The 26755-nt window shown below is 36.0% G+C and overlaps 1 protein-coding gene across 16 annotated transcripts in view; it reads left to right on the top strand.

Annotated features, from left to right (window-relative positions):
- ERC2 (ELKS/RAB6-interacting/CAST family member 2) overlaps nucleotides 1–26755 on the top strand; it is a 495639-nt gene that overhangs the window by 54597 nt on the left and 414287 nt on the right. For 12 of the 16 annotated variants that reach the window (XR_009963214.1, XR_009963213.1, XR_009963212.1 and 9 more), the window contains exons 3-4: nucleotides 11910–11933; nucleotides 12543–12959. Coding sequence is in view for 3 of the 16 variants with exons in the window: in XM_062610712.1 (XP_062466696.1) it covers nucleotides 11910–11933; nucleotides 12543–12959 (441 nt within the window). In the remaining 13 variants the exon portion in view is untranslated. The remainder of the gene's footprint in view (nucleotides 1–11909; nucleotides 11934–12542; nucleotides 12960–26755) is intronic. The other 4 variants (XR_009963211.1, XR_009963210.1, XR_009963207.1 and 1 more) reach the window with 1 other exon arrangement.

The following is a 26755-nucleotide window of genomic DNA, read 5'->3' as shown; positions in this document are numbered from 1 at the left end:
AACTGCAGCCAGAGCAGGGATGGAATGTAGCTTTGTCTCCCTTTGCTTTCAGATAGAAATGTATATCCCATAACCTTTATATAGAAATCAATTTACCTTTGATTATTTTCTGTTATGTTTTTCAGTAGTGTCTTTAGTTTACCAGATTATTGTGTAAGGAAATTGTGCTTAAAGAAATACATTTTTACCTCAGATTCTCTTAGGATTCTAATTTGGGGTCTGAATGATGTCTGATATCACAGTAATTTATCTTACGATAATTAAATGATCTAAGAACATGAATGAAGCGTAGTACTGAACCTGGGTAGTTTGACTTCTGAGAATTAACCGCAGCAATGCATGAACTATGAGTGTGCTAGTTTGTCTTTTATGAAAGACAGGATAGAAATTGTAATTGGTGTGAAAGAAAGCACTGTAATCCTTCAAAAGAAGAAAAATATTACTGTTTTCCTTGAGAAACATTTTGTATGACCACACCTGTCTCACTGAATAATGGTTGCCAGTGCAGTCTGTGAACACATCTATAGCAGAAACATTAAAACTTGCAAACTTTTGCAGCACCACAAAGCAAGCATAATAAAGGACCATGAAACTTTCTGTTTAAATCAGATGTTTTTCTAATGAAAGCTGATAGATGAGCTGTATTCTGTTATAAAGCTCAGTTCACTTTTATATAGTTATTTTTATCCAAGAAGTGAAGTTAAAAGCATGTGTAGCACAGCAAAGAAGATTGAGTTTCTCTGATCTTTGTAATTGTTACTTGATGTTTTGCTTTCAACCTAATCATCTCAGTGGAGTTTCTCTAGAAGTTATACTTGGAAAAAGGCATCATTTTAATTTCCCAGACAGTGTTGTTACATATGTATGGTGGCTCGCTGCAAAGCAATGACAATGCATGCCATTACTTTGGGCTTTTGTGAAGTGGATTTAGTGATATTTCTTTAAATGCTGAATAGCATGTTGCTTTGGTCATGGAAGACCTTTTAGGCATACTGAAACATATGCAGTATGTTTTGCCTGCTATAGCTGACACTTTTTGTAAAATTAAATTGCTTCAGGTATGGCTATAAGGGCTTTTTAAATTGTTCTGTCAGGTTGGAAAATAGCTTATTTTGCTCATTGTTGTTTTATTTTCTATTTATTTTTAGTAGTCATCTTGTCTGTGTATACACTCAGGAAAGTAAAAGGCCCCACCCATTATAACACAGATGTTCAAGATTTTGCTACTGCGTGAGTTTTACTGAAATCTGGGAAATGTTAGGGTTAAATGAAAGTTGCAATTGGAAAATATGTGTTGGGCAAAGTAAACTAGATAGAAGAGTGAGAATTTGTGCAAACATATAGGAAAATATGGAGAAAATGTGGACTATAGAAGAGGAAGGAGGAATCAAGCAAAATTGAAAGCTGTAAAGCCAGTTCAAATAGTTAATATGCTCCGTGCTTTGTGTACTGCTCGAGAGAGATAAAATAATCCTGTTATAAAGATGTATCTGAGGATGAATTAAGTAGTAGAGAGATATCAGGCTGCATAATTTCTTAAAGAGTTGAAAGAGCCCATACATTTTCTTAATTTATTGACAGAAGCTGACATTTGCTGAGCAGGATGCATGGAGTGTGTTGGATGACAACATGAGTATTGATTCAATACTCTCGCCTCCTTTTAAACAGCATAGAACAAATCCTCTCTGGTCATACAGTGCAAAAACTGGGGATTAAGGGAGGATGTGTTGGAGGGGATATTCATTCTGATCACAAATCTGTACTTAAACTGCAATGAGTTTGTATTATATAGCTAACAGATGTGCAAGCATGTGATTAGGGGAAAAAGCCCTAGCAGTTGCAACTAAATAAGCCTTTTGTACTCCAAGGTGTTTTTAAAAATGCCTTACTCACCCCACAGATGTTTTGGTGTTCTTATCCTCAGCATAGGGTGGTTGAAATTAAATCAGTAGTAGTAGTGTGCTTGCGAAGCTTTGCATTGCTTTCTGTGTAAGGCTTGGAGCACAGACCAGATCCTGAAATCACTTTACCTTAATGTTTGTTTTGTGTCCAGGTAAAAAGCAGTTGGAGAGCTTCCATAATTCCTTTTTTTTTTTTTTTTTTTCCTTTTTTTTTTTTTATAGCTGTATAAATGGAATAGTCCTACAGCATGCTTATTTAAAAGGGGTTTGAGGATAAGGAAAATGTGTGATACAGGAGACTGTTGGATTGTTGGCAGAAAACACAACAATGCTAACAATTTAAAATTCAGCACTGTGGGATGCAGTTGGCCCCAAATGACCCTTAGTACCTGCTTATTTAATTGGAGTTGGCAACATGGGGCTCCCTGGAGGCTTCTGGGCGCTTCATGAGTTTAAACCACTACTAAATAGTAGACTAGCATATGGATAGTCTGTTTCAGCACTGTAGTAATTAAGGTTATGGTATGTACTTGGGGGAAAAAGAATCTGCCAACATATGGGGGGGCGGGGGGGAATCACATCTGTAAAGAACTTTAGAGTAGTTTAAAATGCAATATTTACTGCATTCAGTTGCTACCCTGTAGTAGTTTCATAGATCTATAGTCTTAGCTGAGAAATTTCTTGCTGTTTGTGGTTTAGTTCCAAAATCATACTGTTAGTTTGGTATATTTTTTCTTACAGAAATACAACAGATTTTATAGTAATGTTTAAAGAATGTAAGTCTTAAAATATTAAAATCCTAAATACTTAACTGTTTAATTAAAAGTCAGTTGTTTGTGCAGTACTGAGTGTTGGATAATGATTAGGAAGACATAGAGATAGAACCATTCTTTGATGTATGTAGCTGTCTTGTATTAATAATTGCTTCTTAGGAGTGAAGCCTGTGTCCCATATTTAAACATGCAGGTACAAAATGTTGCATCTGGCTTGTTAGTATTTGCAGTGCGAACAGCGTGATATGATAATGTTTGTCATTGGCTGACCAGTGTTAAGTGTAACCAGGAGCATGAAATAATTTCTAGCTTAGAAATATTGTGGCTCCGTATCAGAAATTGGAACAAAGAGCCAAGGTAACTTGATTTGTTATTAAGTGCTAAATGTGAGTCGGGGATTAGTAAATTTTGCAAAACTCTGATCAGGAGAAAAAATCCCTTCGCATAAAATAACACACACCAGCACTCCATCCCCAGCCTTCTACATAGTTTTGTGAAAAAAATAGCAGCTATTTTTGATTAGTGATGGTAAGTCAGCCTGTTAGTTAAGGGTTTAAACTTAATAATTAAGCAAGGTTCCAGACTAGTAATGCTTTGTTTTCAGTTTGGGCAATATTTTGTTTAGGGATCCCCTGGTCTTCATTTAAGTAATTCTGGAGAGGATACTTGTCTATGTGCTTGGGGTGTTCCAAATTAGAGGGTGCTTTACTACTGGATATTAAGTTCAGTTGTCTTATGTTTGCTTTCTAATTATCCTTTGCAAGGCAATCCAGTTTCAGACTCAGGGTTGACATTTCAGTTTCTCTTCTGAGGAAGGACCTAGCTTAGGCTGTGAATTTTATTTTTCTATACTTACAAATTTATCTAAAGTTAGTTTGACAATTAGTTACAATTCTTATATAAAGCTACTTTTTTATTTTAGGTGTGTGATAACAGCTTTTCTTTTATATTTTAGTGCTTGGTAATGATTTTCTTCAGGATATGGATTTAGTGCCATCTTCTGGGAAAACGTAAAAACAGCAGATTTTTTGGTTACTGAATGTACTGGATTCTTTTAGGTCATAAACAAGAACATACTGCTGTTAAATCTGACAAGAATAAATATAAATTTATCAAAGCTCATTGTGAACCCAATGTCTCCCCACTTATGAAAACACATTTTTGCAAATTGTAGGACTTTTGAGGCCCAAATGTTGTCTCCTTAGTGATTTTTTTTCTTTCCTACTTATCTTCATTTCTTTGGTAACTCAGGATGAAATGGCTTTCCAGATGGTTGTCTTGCTTTGTGATGCATCGTTTTTCTCTGTTGGATCCATCTAAACACTGTTTTGATCGGAGCTACTGAAATCTCTGTATTGATTTATTTTTTCTTTTTAACAGTAGCAGAACACACAGTTCTAAAGCTCCTTTTCAAATTGTTTCAATGGGAAATGATTATGTATTGTGGTTAATCAACTTGCAGTACTATTCCTAGCAGAGAAAAAAAGTTGGAAGCTGCAGTGTGCTCTTTCATGTCTTTTGCCTGATTAAAATATAGCAGGCTTGAAGTCACCATGTGAATAATTTAAGATTTTTATAGTGGCTGCATTAAAAGAATGTAGTTAGAAAGTTTCAAAATCAAAACATGTCGAGAGTAAGAAGGTCATACAAAAAGATGCCCCATTCCCACAGCTTTCAGTGATGCTGTGTGTTTGTCTTATGTCAATGTTTTCCTGTATAGAAACTTCAAGCACCTATGGGACATGTAAATTAAACATGTGTGTTTGCAGTACAGTGCCAAGGTTTTGTTTAGTCTTCTCTTGCTTATTTTGTGTCTTTCAATATAGTGTAAAAATCACTGGATTTTCTTTTTGAGGAACTGACAAGCTGTATGGGGCTGTTTCCCCCTGTTAACTTCTCCAGTATGTGACATATTAAGGTCACCTGAGAAACAAATAGGTGCTGTATATTATGGAAAATTTTAAAAAATATTTCTAATGTAATTAACATCATTGGGTGTTTTCTCCATTACCACTTACTGATGATGGCAACCATCTCTGTCCTTTATGACCTTATTATTGGAAACACCATTTGGGTACCGATACAGTTTTCCTTTATGTGCAGTTTTCTCTGATAGCTTCAGCAGAACTTGTACAATGTCCACAGACATTTCTGTCCTCAGATTTTATATTTTTTAAATGAAAGAAGTAGGATGCTTCTTTGGCAGTAGACTGCAAAACAAGAAAAGGGATCCCAGAGTGCACTGTATTTACTAGGAAAAGGATTCTTTTATTTTTTTTCAAGGTAATAGTGAACTTTCTGCCAGATGCCCGTAAACTTCATAGCAAGACATCCAACAGAAAAAGGAGGGACTGAAGATGAAATACCACCATTTTTTTTCAGTGTTTGAAATGTGACTTTGTTTACTCACAATGCTCTCTTTTTTTGCTTTTGCTTATTAAATAGATAGCCAGAAATATTCAAAGTATCAATATCCTTGGAAATTCTGTGAGAGTGTTTGCTCACTTGGTCTCACTTATTTGGCTTTAGCACTTCAGAAGCTTAAAATAGGAATTATGTCATAGAGCTGTAGCTGTAATTTCCCATTAATGTGCTCAACTGTACATGATCAGCAATATTCTGGATTGTCATTCATGCTCTAAACATCTCTCTTTGAGATTTTTGTGGTGGAATAGTTATGTAGTATTATCTCTTTACATCTTTAATATACAGCTTATATATTGCAAAAAGTTATTTTCAAAGACTTGTATAATTCTGCTGTTGTGGTTTAAACTCTAGCCAGACAGCTTGTTCACTCACTCCCAGTGAGTGGTGCCGGGCTGAGAGCAATCGAGCCCCACCCCCCCCAGGCTCTCCCCTTCCCCGCTCCCGGAGGAATGGGGAGGAGGATCGAAAGAGTGCAACTCCTATGGGTTGAGACAAGAATGTACAGCAACCAATGTACAACACAAATCACCACCACTACTACCAACGACAACAATGATAAGGGAAAATAACAAGGGAAGAGAATACAATACCACCTGCTGAAAGACGAGTCCGACCCAGAAGCTGCTGTGCTTCTGGGTAACCCCCAGTTACCCCCTCCCCAGGCATGACGTGCTGTGGTATGGAATACCTCTTTGGCTAGCCTGGGTCAGGCGTCCCATCTCTGCTTCCTCCCGGCTTCCCCTCCTCCCTGGCAGAGCATGAGCCTCACAAAGTCCTTGGTCAGGGTAAACACACTTAGCAACAACCGAAAACATCGGTATCACCGGCACTGTTCCCAGGCTGGAAGTCAAAACACAGCACTGCACCAGCTACCAAGAAGGAGAAAAATGACTGCTACTGCTGAACCCAGGACATCTGCTTAAATAATTTATTTGAAGTTGCTCAACATTTTCCTTTAAAGCTCTTAGGCACTACTGTCTTTCCAATTTTAGTTGTTGTGCACCAAAATATTTGTGTGAGATGACAGAGAGAAGCTGACTGAGGTCTGGTAGTTCAGATTAGATATGTCTGTGCTAAGAAATATAATGGCATGGTGGGTGCTGTCATGTGCCTATGGATGTGGTCAACATGATAGCAACGATGTCCCAACCAGCTAAGAAGAAGGAAACGCAAGCTTTCCTAGGTCTTGTGGGATTCTGGTGAATGCATATTTCAGGTTATAGTCAGTGTTCAAGTCCTCTATATCAGTTAACCTGAGAGAAGAGCTATTATGAGTGGGGCCTTCAGCAACAACAAGCCTTTGAGCATAACAAACGGGAAATGGCTTGTGCAGCAGCTCTTGGACTAGCAGTGCAAAATGTACTCTACACTGCCGTTGGGGAGCATGGTCTCATTTGGAGCATCTGGCAGAAAACATCAGGAGAAACCTGAGGCTGACCATTAGGGTTTTGAAGCTGGGGGCATTTGTTATTCCATTTGTCTTGTAGAACAACTGCTGCATGTACTGAAGCTGTACTTCAGGGCAGTGTCTGCCCTGCAGAATAAATCTTTTGTTTTTTCTTTTCTTCCATGTGCAGCCTTGGTTTTTGCGTTGTTAAACTGCCTTTATCTTGACCCATGGGATTTTGTTCCATCCTATTTTCTACCACATGGTCCTACTACAGGACCACGTGGTAGAGTGTGGGAGTGATAGAGTGGTTTAGTGGGTACCTGGCTTCCATCCAGGGTCAACCCACCACATGTCTGTGTTAAGAAATGCAGATTTAAATGTACATGACAAGATTTCTTATTTAACTTGCAAAGCATGGTGTTAAGTGCAAGCTTTATAGAATTTGACCAGGCACCAAATTTAAAAGCATAAAGAAATTAAAAACCAGAAAGGCCAGGAGACAAGAATTCTCCCTTTTCAAATACATGTTTCTACCAGCAAATGGTGTTATGGAGAATTCTCACATCTTTTGCACCTCCATCTTTTGCATTTTTAATGCTGAAAATGCATTGCGTGTGTGGTCTGAATCTCCTGTGATTCCTCACAAATTACATCTGCCTTTTTTCACCTCTTTCTGTCAGTCCTGTGTTATTCAAGCAGAATTCTTGTCAGCTGATCCTCAGTGGTGGTGTTTGGATGCCAGAATTTTAAATTGCATTTGACAGATGAGCAAATGCATGGAAGAATCCATTCCTTCATTTATACCACTGAAGGAATATCTCCACTTCCCTTTTTGATTTTCTCTAGGAGAAGTAAATAAAGATTCGCATGTTTATCCTTAACAATTCTCATACTTGTTTGAGTAGTATAACCAAAGTCAGCAAACACACAAATTGGTTTAGATGCAGTTCATAAGAAAGCTTTAAGTAGTTTGTTATCTTTCAGTGGTAGAGCTTCATATAGTGAAGAATGAAAATGGAGCAGTGGCAGATTATAGAATAAATGATTGTCCTGGGTTCAGCAGTAGCAGTCATGTTTTTCCTTTGTGGTAGCTGGTGCAGTGCTACCACAATTAGAGTATATTTGACAGTATAATTTGGTGTTATCCTTGTTCACATGTATTTGGATGTAGTTGTAGCTTTTTACGGTGTACAGCTACACAGTAGGATTTTTTCCACAGTCTTCTGTATCATCATGTATTTGCCACTGTCAAAGACTAGATAATGTCAACTGTATATCCATCCCTGAAAGTCTATATTTATGTCCCAAGACACTGGGTATTTTAATACTTTGTATTCCTTTCATAACATGCACCTTAGAGATGATGTGATTGTGAACAGCTGCTTATTAAGATATCCCATACCATCGAGAAGTTAGTTGCAGAGACTGCTTAAACAATCAGCTGTTGTTAGAAGAATAAATTCATTGTTAGACCATGTCTTTTCAAAGGTTATAACAGATTGTAAAGAAGTGTCAAAATCCTTTGTGATTTTTATGTGCATTAATAAAAGGAAAAAAGAATGAGTACGTTGGTATCTTCAGCTTGGTTTGATTTCCAGCTCTTCTGGAAGTCTTATTTATGAATCTATTCCAATGTGCTCCTTTGCATTCCCAAACTGCCAGCTGCCTGGTGTAAGGTAAGGCAGTTCAACCTCATCTCATATCCCACCCAGCAGTGTGTGGATGTCTGTTGTCTGAACCTGCTGTCTTTCTTGAACTCTATTCCTTCTAAACTTGCAGGGTTTTTCTGTCAGTTGGCTTTCACTTTGTTAGGTAATTTGACCCCCATATTATATGGAAGTTCTGGCATTGAGAGGACAGAGACTTTTGTCAGTCTTTTTTTTTTTTTTTGTAAAGCCAGGCAAGAGACTTCCAGAAGTCAAAGCTAAAACATTTTTTGTCATTGGGAGTGGTAAAGAAACAGGAGCTAAAAATGGAGCCATAGGAGATAGGGGAAAAAAAGTGGTGAATGAGAGGGAGGATTGAGGCATTAGGTGGGGAAAAAAACACTCAAGTCCCCTTTAGTTATAGTACTGTACAAAATTATTTAGAGCAGAAACATCAAAGAACATATTCGGAATCCTTCAGCGGCCCTGGTGCCCAAATTTGAGTGATTCCTGCCTGAGGAATTAGCTTGTTAGATTAACATTGTGTTACAGAACTACTAGTGAATTGCATGTGGATGGATGTATATTTCAAAATTCATCACTTGGTAATAGCATAAAACCACTGTCTTCAAATCCTTCAGGTTGGCTTTCCCAGTCAAGTCTGTAATATGTTTAATTCAGAGAAAGTATAATGGAATTTCCTGTGCAGTTCCGTGGATTGCCTCTTGGAATCAGGCTGTAGTGAAAGAATGAAAAAGTTCTGAGAGAACTATTTATCTATTACCAAGAAATTGGCATGGAAATATTTTAGGTCGCTGGTCTGTTTTTAATAGAAATTATGAAAAATACGGTAGATCTTGCACTTTTTTTTTTTTTTAAATCCCATCAAGTTCTGTGTCTGTGTAATGACAGCAACATGACAGATATTCACAGCACTCCTACGTTCCTCCCACACTGAAATTAATTATACAATTTCTTTTCCACCCTCACAACATTTGTTCTTGCTTTTTCTTAGCTAGCTGCAGATGCAAAAATCTGTGCCAGAATACGTCTAAATTGGTTGGTCATGTTCTAAGAATGTTCTAAGTCTTGGAGGTGTACAAAAATGGATTCTCTTGTATCAAAGTCTGCCACAGTTGAGGCTGTTAGTTTTAACATAGTTACTGAGAAGCAGCCCCAGCTACTGTTGTGCTTAGTGACAAATGTGATTATATAGGTTGCTAGACACAGTACTCCAGGGTATGGTTTGCTTTCTGGGCTGTGAGTGCACATTGTCAGGTCATGCCCAGTTTTTCATCAACCAGAAAGTAAGGATGCACCAGATAGGTCAGATACATGTTTCCAAGTCCTAAATTATAAAAAATGAAGCTGTTCCCTTGACTTATAAGAATGGATGAAAAATTTAATATAATTTTTATGTTTCATTTGATTGTGGTCTTTTAAGTTTTTGACACATTTGCAACACTCAGTTTCTTTTGAAGCCTTTGGAAAAAAAAATGTCTTTTTGTAAATGGCAGCTGTGAGTCTCAGGCAGGCTTTATTTCTGTCAGAAGCTGGGATTTAAGTCCCACCTCGCTACCCCCTGCCTCCAACCAGTAATAACAACAAAACATGAACAGAAAATACCTATTCCTTGAGCTTCAAGATAGAAACTTGTATTGTGACTTTTAAAATGCCAAAGAAAAAACAACCCAAAACCAGAAAACCAAACCCAGCCGTTACCAGCCATGCTACTGAAACAAACTATTGAGTGTAATTTCAAAGTACCTTGCAACACGGTCAGCTAAGCTAAAATGTTCTTAAAGATGAGAATGGAGACATTCTAATGTATTCTTTGAGGTGTCTGGCATTATTTACTGTGTTTTCTGTTTTTGTTTTTTTTTTTTTCCCCCGGGTATTTATTCTTTCCTCAAAAGAGAAATGTTACTTTCTTTTACCTGCTCCCTACCTGCTCTCTTCCCTTTTCCACCTCAATAGTCATACATTGAAGAATTTTATATAAAAGTGAAAGTTGTTTCTGGTTTTCTTTTTCCTTTTCTTTTTAGTACAATTAAACAAGGATTTCATCCATATTTATGCTTTAATGCTTGTGAAGAAAATGAGTATTTTTTTTGTATAAATGAAACTTGCAATTTATTTAGTAAAATCTGAATTATTTTTAATTTGGTAATTTCAAGCATCTATTCTCCAATTCCAGTGTTAAAAAACTATAAAAGAGTAGAGAATGCAGTAAGTTTGTATTCTCTAATGCAATATGTCATTTGGTTTGGAATCACTGCAAAGCTACTGTGTGGGCTCGTTAAGATAATCTACAATGTCCCTATGACTTCATATAATGAAAAAGCATTTACAAAGAAAATGGGTTTGATTTTGTTTACTTTGCAGCATCTATCTCGCTTTATCATTGTCTTCTGATGTCTTTGTTAATTCACTTGTTCATGATAATAATTTAATACAAGTTCTGTATTATTTGAAAATTTGATTTGGATTTATGCACTGAATTTCTGTGCTAAAACTGTCAGTCATAAACACTCATATTAGTAGATTTAAAGTTGCAAAGTTGCTACGTCTAGAGTAGTTACAAGTTTATTGGGACCTTTAATGTTAATGAATATGAATAAGTTAATATAATTCTTACTAATATTAATATAATTTTAAATTAATATGAATAATTAAAAAGATGAGATTAAGAAAATGTTTACTATTAAATAAAAGCACAGCTGTGAAAGAGTAGCTGACGTTTGTATAGTCTTAAGTGACTGTGTGTCTAATAATATGCAAATAATAAGAGAAATAAGATCTGGACATTTATTAAAACACTGCTACTTAGTGTCAGAACAGATTTAAAGTGTATCTGTACAGAATTCCACCACTAGCAATATTTTTTCCATTTGAAAAACTGTTAAAAGACGTGATTTCTAAGGGTTATTTTCTTAAGGTTTTGCATTTTTCATTTAGTTTATATTATTGTTACAGGCAGACAACTTTAGATGTAATTGAGCTAAACATGAATGTAGTATGAAGTGAAATGGTGTTCTGTTGTTTAGGCCCCCCCCTTTTATTTCCCTCCCCCCTTTTTGTTTTTAGACTGTAGAGTTGCACAATATCCATTAAATCGAAAAAGTATGGTGCCATGCACTTAAGTGCCCTGCTTCCTGCAATTATATGTCTTCTGGTACAGAGTGTGTGACTATCCAGGAATTCATTTTTCTATAAATGTAGTATCCTGTGTAGGCAGTGAATAGAGAGAGGAAAAAAAGAAAAATTAATTGTCAGATAAGAAAATAATTGGAATTGAACATCATAAGCTACAGTAATTTAGGATAATTATGTTCCAATCTTAACATGGGTAAAATTCTTTTGATTTTGATTTATGTTGAACAAAGAGTGCAAGAATTAACCTCTGAACAGAATAAGACCCCTTTACTTAGGTGTGGTACAAACCTCTTAGGACAAGATAATTGTGTTTTGGAAAGCCATCAAGTATAAAGAACAGCAAGATAAAACAAATTCTGATTCACTGTGGGATTGATTATTTCAGATGTTTTTCTTTGTCACATTTATTGAGTAAAGTCTGTGTATAGCTTAGATTTATCTGTTTTAGTATTGTGAAGTTGTTGGTGCCTTTGTGTATAACTCAATATTTTTATTTTTTTTTCCGTTGAAGGTATGTTTTGTTGAATTCAGTTCTTTCTGTTGAATCTCCTTTGCTTGCTTCTGACCTTTATTTCTGTTGATTTTTGCTTCATTTTTCATTCACCATGCTGTTCAGTTTTTGGATGCCAGGAGAACAAAGGTTTGTTGACTATTTGCAGTCACTTTATTTTTCAAAAATCAGTATTGCTTAATGTATTTTTTTGTTTGCTTGTTGGCGATACAGTAATCCTGTTTACTAAACATGTTCATAGCTTTAGTTGCTAAAACTAAAAGCCAAAACCAACCAGCCCCAACTGAGCTCCTCCCCAAAGCCCCTTTAATTATAGTGAGTGCTTTGATTGACTTCATGAACAACAGTACTGTTGAGCACCTTGAAGGGCTGAATTACGTTTAAGTCTATGAAGTAGTTCAGAAGACATAGAATACTGAGTCTTTTAGCTTTTCAGGTACATACCGACATACGGATCTGTCACAGCCTAGTGTTTGGGTTTGTTGGTTTGCCTTTATTTGCTATTTATTTTATCTGTAGCTGCCATTATTTTGTGTGTGTGTGTTTTGTTTTTTCTAGAAGCACTTGAAAAATATCATTATAAATAGTCACATGCATTTGCTATTTTATGAGGTCATTTGATACACTTTTGTAATTGATTCTAATGAATTTTTGCAACAGCATACACGTTTAGTCAAAGATTACTCCTACATTGAGATCCTAAACTGATTTTTTTCCCCTTTCTTTTCTTAATTGCAGCATCTGCAAATGACAATCCAGGCACTTCAAGATGAGCTTAGAACCCAGAGAGACCTTAACCATCTTCTCCAGCAGGAAAGTGGAAACCGGGGAGCTGAGCATTTTACCATTGAACTCACAGAGGAGAATTTTCGAAGACTTCAAGCAGAACATGATAGACAAGCTAAAGAGCTATTCCTGTTGAGGAAAACACTAGAAGAAATGGAGCTTAGGATTGAAACACAAAAGCAAACACTAAATGCCAGAGATGAGTCAATAAAGAAGCTTCTGGAAATGCTGCAAAGTAAAGGTTTGCCGTCTAAAGGAATGGAAGACGACAATGAGAGAACTCGAAGGATGGCAGAGGCTGAATCTCAGGTTAATCATTTAGAAGTTATTTTAGATCAGAAGGAAAAAGAAAACATGCATCTTAGAGAGGTAAGGAAAAAGTAATTTATTTGTTTAAAAGATATTGTCAAAGTACTTGCTGCAGTTTTTGAAGTATATGTTAGAGTGTCTAAGTGTTTTTTCTGTTTCTGCTCTCTTTTTCGTAAAATTCTAAATACGCAACAAGACTGTATGACATGAAAGCAAGTATAAGAAATTATGGAAGAGAAGTAATTGTGATTGGGGCTTATATCTGACAATGTTACTTTGTTAGTTTCTGTATTATTTATATTTTTTCAAATCAGTGCTTGGCAAATGAAGAACAGAACTACTGAAGAGGCAAGTGTCACCTTCTATAAACTAAATAGTCATGAGTGCATGCTACTATGTGATCTTATACCACTTGTGTTTGAGTCTTTTTAAAGTGCTTTACTTTCCATATAAAAAGGCTTCTGCCTATATGTATTTCTAAGGTGTTGGTGGTACCGCAACTTCTTAGGTAAGTATACCACATAGTGTTGCCTCATGAAAACACTGGGGTGATGGCTGTGCTCTTCTTTGAGAGGTCCTGAATTTAATCCCAAACTCACCTGCACCAGCTGCCTGCATCAATTGTGAATGCATTTTTGGGACTGGATCTGGGATGATTGAATTAACGTAACTGAAAGAATCTGGCCTGTTGTCAAGCCTCTCTGCCCCTCTACATCCCAGCAGCCGTCAGCATTGTCATGTGACTGTTGTCAGACAAACAAGACAGTGTGAATCTTCTTCAGAAAGACCTTGGTTGCTTCTGCTAAGGAGGGTAAAAATTGCAGGGAGATCATGTGCATGCTACTTGAAAGGAAGTCAAGATAGATGGGTCTGTTTCTTAGAAACTCAGCAACAGTGTGGTCTGATGGAACTTTCAGTCTAGTAAAAACACCAATTTGCCTGACAGATCAAAGCATGAGTACAGTTAGTACAAGAGCATAGAAAGCCTTTACTTGTTTCTGTATAACTCTAAACATAGGAATGCTAGACATTAAGAACAGCTAGTTAGATCCACAGAGTATTGTCAAAATATTTTCTTTGCTATGAACAAATTCTCTTGTATTTAGTTTATCACTGCTTTTAAAGTTTTCCTGTGAAGAGCTGGATCCTGAATCTTTTCACAGGCAGAATTTTAATTAGAAAGTGATGCCACCTGTTAACGAAGCCTGAAAGTCAGTGGATCCTGAAAGTAGTTGCAGAAGGAATTAATGATACTGTGTTTGCGATGAGGGAGGATAGAGGGAGAAGTTCTGTAACTTAGCAGACAAGTTTCTGGATTTAGAGCTGCTGTTCTCAGAGTAGTATGTGCAGTCTGTTTCAAGGATGAATGTTTTGCTAGTTATTTGCTTTGTTATGTGATTGTTTGCATTTCACCTGTTGCACCAGTATCACTTATTTCTGAATCCCAGTATAACTATGTATTGGACATGCATAAATTTACAATGAAAATTTGAAGAAGGGTTCTAATTAGCACATTAGTCAAGAGTAATGAAAGAAATAGAACTAAAGAGAGCTTGAAAAGTAGATAAAATGTTAGCATCCAAGACAAGTCCCTGGACACCCAAAGTATTGATTAGTCCAAGAAATGCTGAAAGGAGATCATATTGCTACTTACAGACAGTGCATGTTTCTCCTGTATTTATACTGAATTAGTTTTATGTTTTAGAGTTCCCCCTGGGTTACCCTAAGGGGCCAGGAAATAAATTTTCTCCCTCAGTTTACATGAGGACATAGAGGTTGTCTTTTGTCTGAAGGTACTGCAAGTATAGAATGGGGTTTACTGCTTGCGACTTGCTGATATGCCTTGGTAACTGGTCAAGGGTTAAAAATTCACTTTTAACTATCTGAAATCTGACCATGTCAGATTGACAGGAACTGTCTGCTGATTTGGAGATTTTGTTTAGCAATTTCCTCTCTATTTTAAGAATTCAAGGCTTTGGGTGAAGCCTGTCTCCAGCTCTCTTCCTGTTGCACATGGTATTTATGGATTTTGATTATTTTCCTGCACATTTGAAGTTTTTTATAGGGAGCTTGGACGTATGACCTGTACGGTGTACGACCGCTTCGGAAAGTGAATTTTTAGTAGATGCCTGGAAAAGCAAGATTCCTGCTTGTTTTTCCAGTAATCTGGATTCGATTGTTCCAAGTGGATTCTTGGAAAATGATCTGAGGTTCAAATTTTGTCTTTTGCTGTCTTGTTAAGGGAAGTTGCCTGCATGCTATCAGTTATTCTGTACAGTTTTATCTATTTGTGAAAAGTCCAAATGGATCAATTTTTCATCTCCATGAGTAGCTTGATAAGCCCTTAATATTCTGCAGTAGTCGTTTGAATTGCTGTCACTACATGTAGTCTTCATTCTGAACAACACAGTTTTCCAGCATGAACAGGAGTTCCTGTGTTGAATCTTCTGCACTAGTCTCCTTGGTGGATTGAGAATTTCTTTTTTTTAGCTAGTGTCTTTAAGTTTTCATTCAAACTGTGTAAATGACATCGCAGAATGCCTGGATTTTTTTTTTTCTTCCCTGAAAATGCTTTAAAAGTAAACTGGAACTTGGATACATTTTTAATTAATTGCATTCATGAATTATTTCTTATTCACTCAAACTGTGTTAAATGTTTCTATATCTTTAACAAAATATTTGTCATTTTAGAACTTTATCTAAAATATTCTGCTTTCTGTATTTTGCAGGTTGGAGTATAGAGCTGATGTGTTGAGTATATTTCTGAGAAACTGGTATATTGTCATGCATAAACATGTTTCAAATCCTGAACACTTGCGTCTGTTTTTTTGTTAGTTTTGCTGTTTGACTTTCTGCCACTGCACTTGAAACAAGTTGAGGAAGATAAACTTCTTTATAGCAGCAAGTGAAGTTATTCAGGAACTGAGTTTTCTAGTGTGTCAGTTTACCATTGAAATGATAGATTCTGCTGTAGTCTCCATTGGAAAGAATGCTGTCTATGGAAAAAAGCTGAAAATGGTGGAAATGAGGTTGAATGTGGAAAAAATAACTGAAGGCTACTGATTTTCTACAGCCTCAACGCTACATTAAAAAGCCTACATAGAATGACATCTTGTAAGCTATGTTGTTAGTATTTAGTTTAAAGATGCTTTCAATCTGAAGTTTTGCAGTTCTTGAAACCTGGTTGTGTACCAGCTTGTTAGCTTTTAAATCCTAGCTGGAGAAAGGCCAAATCTTACGTATTTTGCTGAGCTTGTGAACATGTTTTCCCCTAATGCAACCGTATCTTCCTCCCTTATGCCCTTAATTCCTTAGTTCTTTAAAATAGTGCCAAATCTGGAATCTGTCTTCTCTCTTGTTCATTCAGTCTTTCAGAGCTCTCAGCGCACTGGAATAGAAAGCTAATGGATGAGAAGCAGAAGAAATTAATTTTGGTATTAGTAATCACTGGTGGGTGGAATTTTGACCAAAGCAGAGAATTAAACTAATATGTTTTCCGAGAAACTAAAGCAACTGGTTGGGAAATGCTGGGAATTAAGGGCACTTTCTTCTACACTCTTAGGTCTCCAGTCGCTGTCAATTCTATCTCCTTGGCCTCCCCGCCCTGCTGCAAGCGCTGGTAATACTAGGAATTGGATAGTAAGGGATACATTTTTTGCAGTTCCAGAGCTGCTTTTGTCTATTAGTTTTTTCAAAGTTTATTTAAATAGTTAGAATTAACTTTTGTTACTGTCCTTCAGTCTCTACCCCTTTGTCAAATATGAAATGCTTCTCATAATCATCTTCTGCCTATTTCATATAAGTATGCATGTTACCAGAAACCATTATCCTACTGTTCTGATTCAAAATAATTTGCTGAATATCCAAGAGTCATGTAAAAATTCCTCTTTCTCAAGCCATTGATGGTTTCTTCCCCTGTCCCCCCTGTGAATAGCTGGAACATAATTTCATAATATAGCTGCCTTCAAAGACCTGGACTTTCTCCAGGCCTTAGGTTATATTTCTTAGGGAAGGTACAGGGAAGGGACATACAAATGACTGGTGTACCAGAGGTACAGGAATAACTCTGGAAAATAAAACCACCATATTTTTAATTTGGTTTCATATATTTAGCAGAATTGGACTGACTTTGGTGTGTTAACTGCCTGGCCTTCAAAGACTGTATCTTTCTGCAGGGTACGGTCTTCTGTATCTTTAAACTTTGTTTCACAGAGGCAAACTTGTCATGATTGGTTTACCCAAGTTTTGTGTTTGAAGGTCTTAGGAATGGCAAATTTGAGGCTTATTATACCAGAGGAAGAGGACGCTTCAGCTGAAGTAGGAGTCTTGCTCTTTTACAGGAATAGCAAAGAATGTCAGTGTCGATAAGGTTCATTAAAATGTTGGGAAATAAGCTATGCAAAAAATGGTATTAGATTTCTTTCCATGTATTAAGGAATTTAAGATCTAGGCAATAAGCTTTCACAAGAATAGCTAGATTGCCAGATTTGCAGTAGTTATAACAAAAGTTTCCTTAGTTGCTGATTCACAAAGCAAAAAAGAACAAATAAAACTCTGAATAGCAAAAAGTGCAAGCATGTGGTTTTGCTTCAGTGTTGGAGATGCAGCCTACTGAAGAGAGAATGTTGATGCTTTTCCATGATTTCTGAGAACTTCAGCCCAGTTTGTGCTCAGTTTTCCATCACTAAGTTAGTCTGAATCCTTTCTCTGCAACTAACTTAACTCAAATATTTTTGCTAATGTTTTTCAAAGATAACTGAATTTTACTGATGTTTTCTGGGACAAAATGATACAACATTTGCTTTGGTAAGGAAATAATGTGCTCTATATGGAACAAAGTGGTCTTTGCAAATACACATGGGAAAAAGGGTGGTCTTTGCAAATACATGTGAGAAAAAGGGCACTCTTGGGTTGGGTAGTCTCCCTGTAAGTTTGTTAATGGCTCAAAACCTGTCTTGAAGCCGTAATGTCATACCATGGCATTCTTCATGTTCAGAATTAAATATCATGTAAACATGAGATGCCTGCTTGAAAGTTCTTAAATTGGTTATCACATGTCTCTCCTAGAATTTTAAATAAACATTTGTTTCTCTATAACTTTGGGAGAACTGTAGGTAATATGGGGATTTTATCATGTGGAAATCTAGCACAGATGTTTGGTATTACTTTTTTTAAACATAGTGACCACACATTATTTACCCTAAGTACCATTAAGTATTTTTTTATTATTGCTATTAAAAACTTGCCTTAGGCAAAGTCCCACTAAATCTCTAGTGAAGTCAAATGTTAAAATTCCAGCAAGTATTTTATTATATATACATACACGTATATTACACATGCCCTCTCTGTACAACATACATTTTCACTAAAACAGAATCTGAGATCATATAGGATTTTATATATACATTTTTAACTCTTATCTTGCATGTATTCTTAAAATCATGTTGTTGCACATGGTTTAAAGCTACAGCTTTTTCATATTTAGTAGAAAGAAGAACGACACAGCTTCTTTATTATAATTTAAAGTGTACTTCTAAACTTTCAAGCATTTTTTAAAACTTTGCTCTATCTTTGAACTCATCTTGGTCAAATAATGAAGGCAGCTGATAGGATTTGAACTGCCATCATGAATTAGTTATTGCATGTTTTTAAAGTTATTAATGGAGCAAAGTTCCTTCTTCCACTGTGAATAGAACAGATGCCTTGCAGACTTTTGGTGTTTACTGTAAATGTCTTACACTGGAGCCAGTAGTAATTTACTAAGGAAATGCTTTATCAACACCAAATGATTCTTCCCTGAAGTTAGTTATATAGATTAACAACCATTCTAGACTGAACCTCTTTATTAGGTTCATTAGTGCCTCTTTTATTTCTCCTGGCTCAGCTCAAAATATTAATCTTATCAGTTGCTATAAGGAAGATTACTTTCTATCAAGATATCAATAGTAATGTGTTTTTTAAGGTGACCCCTTAAGTATACAGGAGGACTTTGCAATGTTGGCAGTCACTCCAGACATGAGAAAGTAGACAGAACCTGCTTATGCTCTAGGGAGCAGTTACTGCTTCTGGCTTAGCCCATTCAGATTTTGTTATGCCTCATGATATGCTTGCTAGGGTGCTTGGCTGCAATAGACTGTCACTGACATGTCTCAGAGTTGCAAGTAAAGAAATTCTTTCAGGAAAAATGAGAGGAAAAATCAGATTCATGAATAAGCTGAGTTTTCCACACCTTTCAATATGTGGAGGTGATAAGTGTTGATCCTGCCAGCATTCCTGGAAACTGCATCCTTTGGAAGGTAACCTGGGGACTGTCTTGAATTGCTGTAAAGCTGTTGTTGTCCCCAGATGTGGGATACTGTCTTTGCAAGGCTGCTTACCCAGTCGCATCTACAATTTTCAGCCTGCATGTAAACATTTTAAAGACTAGGTAATGAAACAGAGAGAAATGCTCAATTTTGATTTGTATCATAGGATTTGTTTCTTTTCATCCTACGTCTTTAAAAGTCTCTGTTCACGTGTGCTACACCTAGACAGAGATATCTGATAGAAATTGTGTTTCCTAATCTTAAAAAGAGGAAAAGGAAAAAAAAAAAGGGTAAAATGAATAGTGTTATGTTGTTGACATAAAATATAATGAAAATAAATAAACTGCGGCAAAGAAGCCTCACTGATGACTTAAAAACCAAGTATAGAAACTAAAAGCATATAGTTTTATTGTATATATGGCTCATATTAAGTAGTGATTACTTCTTACATCTCACTGGCATCAGTCAACTCAAAATGAAGGAAATACTTCACAGAAATCTTCCAGAACGTCAGCACTCTAAATATAAAGATGTTGATCTGTTCACTCATCTGTGCTGCCAATAGTGTTTGCTTGCCTCACAGTCTATTTTAAAGAAATTATCTCTCGGCATCTTTCTGAGTGTAACCCTCCTTTTCTATAGAGGAGGAAAATGAAGCTGAAGGTAAGTCAGAAAACTGCCCAGGTCTTCTCAGAAAATCAGTAATGAAGCAGGGAAAGGATCTACTTGAGTTCCATTTATGTTCCGTGACTACTGTTATGCATTTCCACTATGCAAGTGGAACAACAGTAGTTGAAAAAAGAGTGTCTTTATTCAAATCTTTAAATTTAGAATAAAAAAATGTATTTTAACATGTTAGTGTGTTAAACAGGTTTTGTTTAAAACATGAGTTGCTAGAAACTGCTGTAAGCCACTGTAAGGACAAGACAGCTGGAAAGGAAAAGGCTTAGCAAATGGGTAGTGCAGATAGTTGTGTGAAGAGTAGGGTAAGAGGATTTTCAGTTGTTGATTTAAGACTAGCTGAATGCTTGAGTGGAAGAGTTACCGTTTAGATGTGAGGTTTCTAGTACAGGCATTGCTTCTTGCAAGCAACCTGTTTCAAGCTAGCCAGACCTGAAGACTATCAGATTACCAGTTCTGTGTAGTGCAAAGCAGGCAGTATTTTGTGCATTTTGGAAATTCAGGAAGATCGATTAAATTCCAGATGTGGGGAAGTGTATATCCTTAACATTTGATAACTTTCTGTTGCATTGCAAGCTATCTCTTGAGAAGAGCTAATATTCTGAAATGCCATTGCTTGCTATGTTCATAGAATCATAGAACTCTTTAAGTTGGAAAATATGAAGATTGAATCCAACTGTTAACCTAGCACTGCCAAGTCCATGGTCTTATAGGGTCATGCTAGCCTATTTTCTAGTAAAAGAAGTGTAGACCTGATTAAGTACTACTAATGTAGGTTCTAGGCTATTCTTTACATATTAAATAAAAAAAAGGGGGGGGGGGGAAGAGAGGTTTTTCAGGAGGAGGTCAAAGAATTAAGGCTTCAGTAAAGTGGGTTTCTTACTCATGTGCTGAATTATTGTTCATACTTCTCAAACTAATGAACTTAATTAAACCACATCCCCCTAATCCTCTGCTTACACTGAACACACGCAAAGAATGTGTCCCACTTTTGATGACTCCTACCTGCACTTCATATAGAGGTACAACTGACTGAATCTTCTGTGTTTTTTTTTCAGTTTCCTTTGGAGTATTAGCTGTTGGACAATATTTAAATCAGGATATAAGATATCATTAGTTAATGATATGGTCTCTTATGGTGGGTGCCGTCTTCCGATTTAAAAACATTTAAAAAAATTTAAGACCATACTACTAAGCAAGCATTAGAGGGAACAGTGATGTTGGGTGCATTTACTGCCTTTCAAAATTACTGACCTTCAGCCAGTGGGCATAAGGAATTGGAAATGTTTTTATGAGGTGGACCTCAAACTGGAGCCAGCTGTTTAATTCTAGATACCGTGTTATCAAACCCAAGAAGGAAAATGGGTCTGAAAAATTATCATCCATTTTAAATGAAAGGAACTGTTGAATTTTTTTATCACCAGAGTGCTTTTCCACTGTACGAATATTTCCAGAAGAATATTGGGAGGAAAGACTGAGAATCTGAATAATTGAAGTTATTGTTAAAGTTTCTGTAAACTGCCATCTCTTTTACTCACTACATCCCGCATCGTCTCACAAGAAAACCATAGAATTCTAGAGGGAAATGAATATTTTGTAAAATAGGTTGAATAACACTGTTCTTCTAAATCCTTTATACCTGTATAGCTTCAAGGGTGGAGTAAGATTAGTAAACTCCATTTTGTCATTTTTAGGGCTAATCTTCTAAATTCTAAAACCCCCTGCTGTTTCCAGCACGTCGCATGTTTTAGTTGAGACTCCTGTGTCTTAGGAATCATGCTTTTGCCTAGAGTAAAAAAAGCAGTCACATAAACTTGACTGCCAGAAGACTGCAACAAGCTAGCCTCCTGTCAGAGACAAATTACACATGTGGATGTATATGTACGTACACATTTTTTTTCCTTTGTGTGGACCAAAAGAAGAAATGTGCTTTGTCATCTTTAAAAACCCTCTCATCCCCAGGTCTCCTAAAAGGAAAATACAACTTTCGATTTGCTAAACCTTTTCCTTGTACAAATCCTAAACTCTGTATAGCGACATGAGTTTTGCCTTTGTGTATACATGGCCTATCTCACTAATAAAAGTGAAAGTGTAGTATAGGCAGTAGAACATGGGTAATAATGTAAACTCTTCCTGAAGAGTTCAGGAAATTCAATTTGATGAGGGGATGAATGTGATTTTGGATTAAACCAGTTAATGAAACAAGATTTCTGATTTAGTGAACATATGTAAATTTCTCGTTGAAACAGTCCAACCCCTTTCTTCAGAAATATATTGCCTTTGATCTAGTGGAAAACTGGAGTGTAGCTAGTTGCTAATTAGCTCATACATGTATTCATTGGCTTGTGAGATAATCTTGATTATAGGTCAGTTTTTCTTCTGTTGACAGTTTGAAGCTGATAGTCTAATGTGATTATAGAGCTCTCAATACATTTATTTGCAATTACTAAATTTGATAATATCCCATCTCACTATAAAGACTTAGTTAAAATATTGATGAATAACCCCAAAGTGCTCTAAAAGATGTATCCACCAAAATTCTGGGTATGTGAAAGTACTGAGGACAAAATCCTGCTTGTGATTTTTAGCAAGTCAAATGAGGTCAATGGGATTAACTGAGTGATTTAGGGTGAATAGGATTACATTTGAAAGAATAAATAAATTCAGGCTTGGTAACCGCTTGTTTACACTGGTTGGAAAGAAGTAGTTGTTGGTAGCTTTTTCTGAGGATGGAGCTAACTTCTTCACCTGCTTGGCTTATCTCCGCTTAGGACTATATGTTATCCCTCATATGTAAAAATATTTTGGTTGGTCTTCAGACTGTTTTCTTCTCACTTTACAAAACAAAACCACCCAGACATTTTAGGCCCATTTATGTATAAAGAGTATATTTAGAATAGTTATTGGTTCTGTGTGTTTTCGTGACTGTCAGTTTAAGATTTAGGACAGTATTAATGCAGGCAGTTACATGAATTCGGGAGTATTTACTGTTAGGAATATCTGCAGGGTTTGTGCCCTTGCCTGTTCCTTCCACTTTCATATGAAAGAATTGAGCAATATTTCTGCTGCTCTTTTAATAACACTTTACAGTTCTTGTTGAAGGAAATGAAGTGATAAATAGAAACGATGTGTGATTCAGGGTAGTGTGAATCAGACATGTTTCCTAATAATTTCTGCAAGAGTAGTGCCTGTGCAATACCCTATTATAGTCTGTAACGAATATCAATTTTTTTTGGGGTGTAGAAAGACAAAACTGTAGTGTTTCCTACTCTGTAGACTTCGGAGGTATAAGGGGCATATCTACTATGTTATTTATTGCTTTGCTTTTTACACAATTTCCTTGAATTCATTCTTTTGGGTTTTTTTTTTTTTTTTAATACAGTTAGTGTATCCTGGACACTTGTGATACTGGAAGATTTTTGTTCATCATCCAAGTCGCATTGATATAATTCAGAAGAAGAAAAATAGTTGACAGAAAAACGCTTAGTCAACTTACTGCTACACTTGGTAATTGCAAACAGGTTCTTAGTGGTGTGTCACTGAGTTCTGGCTACTGTATTTCTTCGTTAACAAAATTCCTGTGCTGTCGTTGCTCTTCTATGCTGGCAGTCTAATTCCTGTTTCACTTCAAATGAACATTTCCTGTTAAAGTCTTCCAAGCAGGGTTAATAAAGGGCAATTTTACTAATGGGAGTATGCTTCATTCTATTCTCCTTAAAGTCTGCATTTGCAGAATTCATTATTTTAATCTGTTAATAGATAATTAACATATATTTTTTTTTCAGTCACACTGCTTTAATTAGCGTTGGCTCTTGACATTTTTTATTTTCCTGAATAGAAATTTATTTACAAAGACATGTGGATCTCTGGGTTTAGATTTATAACGATTAATATAACTGAATAATGTGGTTTTCTTTGGCTCATTACTTGACTCAAAAGTCAACATTCGAAAGAAGCATTCTCTTAACAGGCGATCTTTGGGAGGAGAGCTTGAGTAATTTCTTGGTTCATGATGTCTTTTCAGGAAGTTCCTGCAAATAGTGAGTTCATTACATTTCTGCGTTTTCCTTATCAGTTAAATTCTTAGAAGGTTTATTAACCGCAGCAGTGCTCTTCAGATACTGAACAAGGAATAGTATATTCTATACTAGATATTTAAAAGTATGGGGGTGAAAACTTGTGCCCCTGTTTGCCGTATAACTTTTCATGACTATTAATGACACTCAGGTCATATTTTAAGATTAAAGCTTAATTGAGATCAGGTTTCTCTACAAGTGAAACTGCTGATTGCAAATATATATAAACAGTAAGAATTAGTCTGTTCTGTAGGATCACATTTGATAAGAACCAATCATTTGTTAATGAGGCAGTGCATTTCCTGTGGTAGTTAAATGCAGAATAAGTCAAGTTGTGGTTCAGGTGGTTTGATTGTGGCTGTCTTTGAAGTGTGGCACTTGCTACTTACTCACCTGTTGTTGACAGTAAATCCTACTAATGGGGAAGCAGTGGTGCCATACTTCAAAGAAGTATGTTGTGTCAACAAAAAAAGAAAAGATGCATTGTTTCTGCCATGCTTCCAAAGCCTGGTTCAGTTTTGTAAGTTCATAGCTCTGGCTAATGTAGAAGAGATTTTAGTTATTTTTATTGTGTTAAATGAATAACCAGTGGCAGGTTATGTAACCAGTATATTTTAAACTTTCTATTAGAAATTACTATTCTTTTACTGTTACTTGTGAAACTTTCTTTCCTTAGAGGAACTGTGCTATGAAAATTGGAGGCATGGCAAAACTTAGCGTATTCTATTTTAATATATCCTCTTGTCAAGGAGTAGATTAAGGAGGGGAAAAAAAAAAGCCACACATTACAGTAGAATATATTTTTGTTTGATTGCTTGCTTTTTCAAGGTTCTTTCCTTTTTAAGTTACTGGTTGGTTTATACTCTGCTGTCACATAATTCACTAACTAGAGAATACTTTATGACTCACTTTTTCTGTTAGTTTCTGATTATGCAATCATACCTGTCTTTCAGGGTGCTTATTGATCAGAATTTCATTGTGTAGTTAAAAAACAGTGATGTGAAAAAGTATCTCCTGAATAGTTGTATTGTTGGCATTTTGAATTACAATGGGAACATAATAGGCCTTCTTTTCATTAAAACCTCAGTACAACTGTGCCCATGCTTGTATTGAATAGTCCCAGTGAACATTGTATAAAAATTGCATAGCATAGGAAACAATATTAATCAAAAATCTAATCTCTCTTCTCCTTATACCAAAAACCAAACCAGTTCTGATTTGTAATCAGAACTGAGAGAAGTTAGTAGGGTACTTGATGATAAATGTTGCGTATTTTCTCAATAGCTGGCAGCGTTCCCATTAACATCCACCTTGCCATATTTCCTCTGGAATAGTTAGACTTCTGGAGATGTGTGTTTTCATGGATTTGCACATCTGCAGGTTTATGAAGATACAGACTTTCAGGTATAAAAATTAATTCACTGTTGGAGGTCACAGACATTGAAATCATGCTTGTCACTTTAGAATGTCTTATGAGTACTAATCTGCAGCAAGAGTAGCCTGTTAGAGATGAGAAACTTTATTGTTCTACAGCTTCAAATATAATATCGCCTCTTAAAAAAAGGGAGGGGGAGAGGAAAGAGGGAAAGAGTTGGCCTAAAGAATTCCTAAAAATAATTCCTCAAAAGCAGCTGGTATGTAATGTGATCAGTTCACATCCTTCAAGTAAAGGCTGTAGGGTTATTTTGGTCACTAGATGGCACTCGTGAATGAGGATTGGCTTTCATTCTTGTTTTCACAGATCGTTGTGCTTTATTTGTTATTTTTCATTGCTCATTTTACAGTGATAGAATTAAGAGGAGAACTGTCTTCATTTGAAGTCGGTAGAAAAAACAATTTCACAGAGCTTTTATAGTAGCCTGTAAACTGAATGCAGTTTGGAATAACTGCTTCTAACAATCTAAGAAATCAAGGAGACTAGAAAGTATAGTACAGCTCTCATAAGAAAGCAAAATCAGGAATTCAGTCTTGAAGGCGTTAGTGGAATTTGAGCCCAATATGTTAGTCGAAGTTTATAATTGACTTTAATTTACAAAAGTAAAGGGGCAAATGAAGATGTCTTCTTCCTCTTTTTAATGCACTGGAGTTTCCCCATGATATGAGCTCTCATACCCCAACTGCCAAAATGCACCTCTACACTGAGACTATGTGACTGGGGCCTGAAGGATGAATGATGGAGATTATCTTGAGTCATGCTGACACTTCCAACTGCATTTCAAGATAGGCTTGAAGTACTTAGCTTACTCAGAAGGTTTTCTTGCCTTTGTAATGGCAGAGTAATATATATAATCATACTGAAGAAGCCAAAGGCAGCACATACATAGGTGCCATCGCATAGTTTGTGATGCATTTTGGATCCTCTTATGTGAAAGCCATATATAGATAGAGTCTTCAGGATGATATGAAATACTTCCTAGAATTAATTCCTTATGTAAAATGAAGTACCTGATATTAGGTGAAAAGATCATGTAAATATAATAAATAGTAACATGCAACAAGATTTTTAAAGTTTATTTTTTTATTAACTCTGGTAGGAATTGTAAGTCTAAATCTACTAAAACTTGAATCTCTCATTTGCTTGAAACATTTGTTGTTCCTTTATTATCTTTGTGTAATAGATAATACTTAAACTATCATGTTCCTTGAGAAGACATAGGTGGCACCCATTCAAAACAGCAAAAATCAAGGAAAAAAGTTCAAATGAAAGCTCTCTTATAGATCACACAACAGGCCTTTGTAATTTTTGTTTTAAGATGTATAATCTACCCAAAATACGTAAGACAAACAGCACAAA

This window comes from Pezoporus occidentalis, unplaced genomic scaffold (genome assembly GCF_034315485.1).
Source record: "Pezoporus occidentalis ecotype Australia unplaced genomic scaffold, CSIRO_AGI_Poc_V1 ctg149, whole genome shotgun sequence".
In the NCBI taxonomy this organism is placed as follows: Eukaryota; Metazoa; Chordata; class Aves; order Psittaciformes; family Psittacidae; genus Pezoporus; species Pezoporus occidentalis.
The sequence above is the reverse complement of the archived record's forward strand: the minus strand, read 5'-3'. Positions and strand labels throughout refer to the sequence as shown.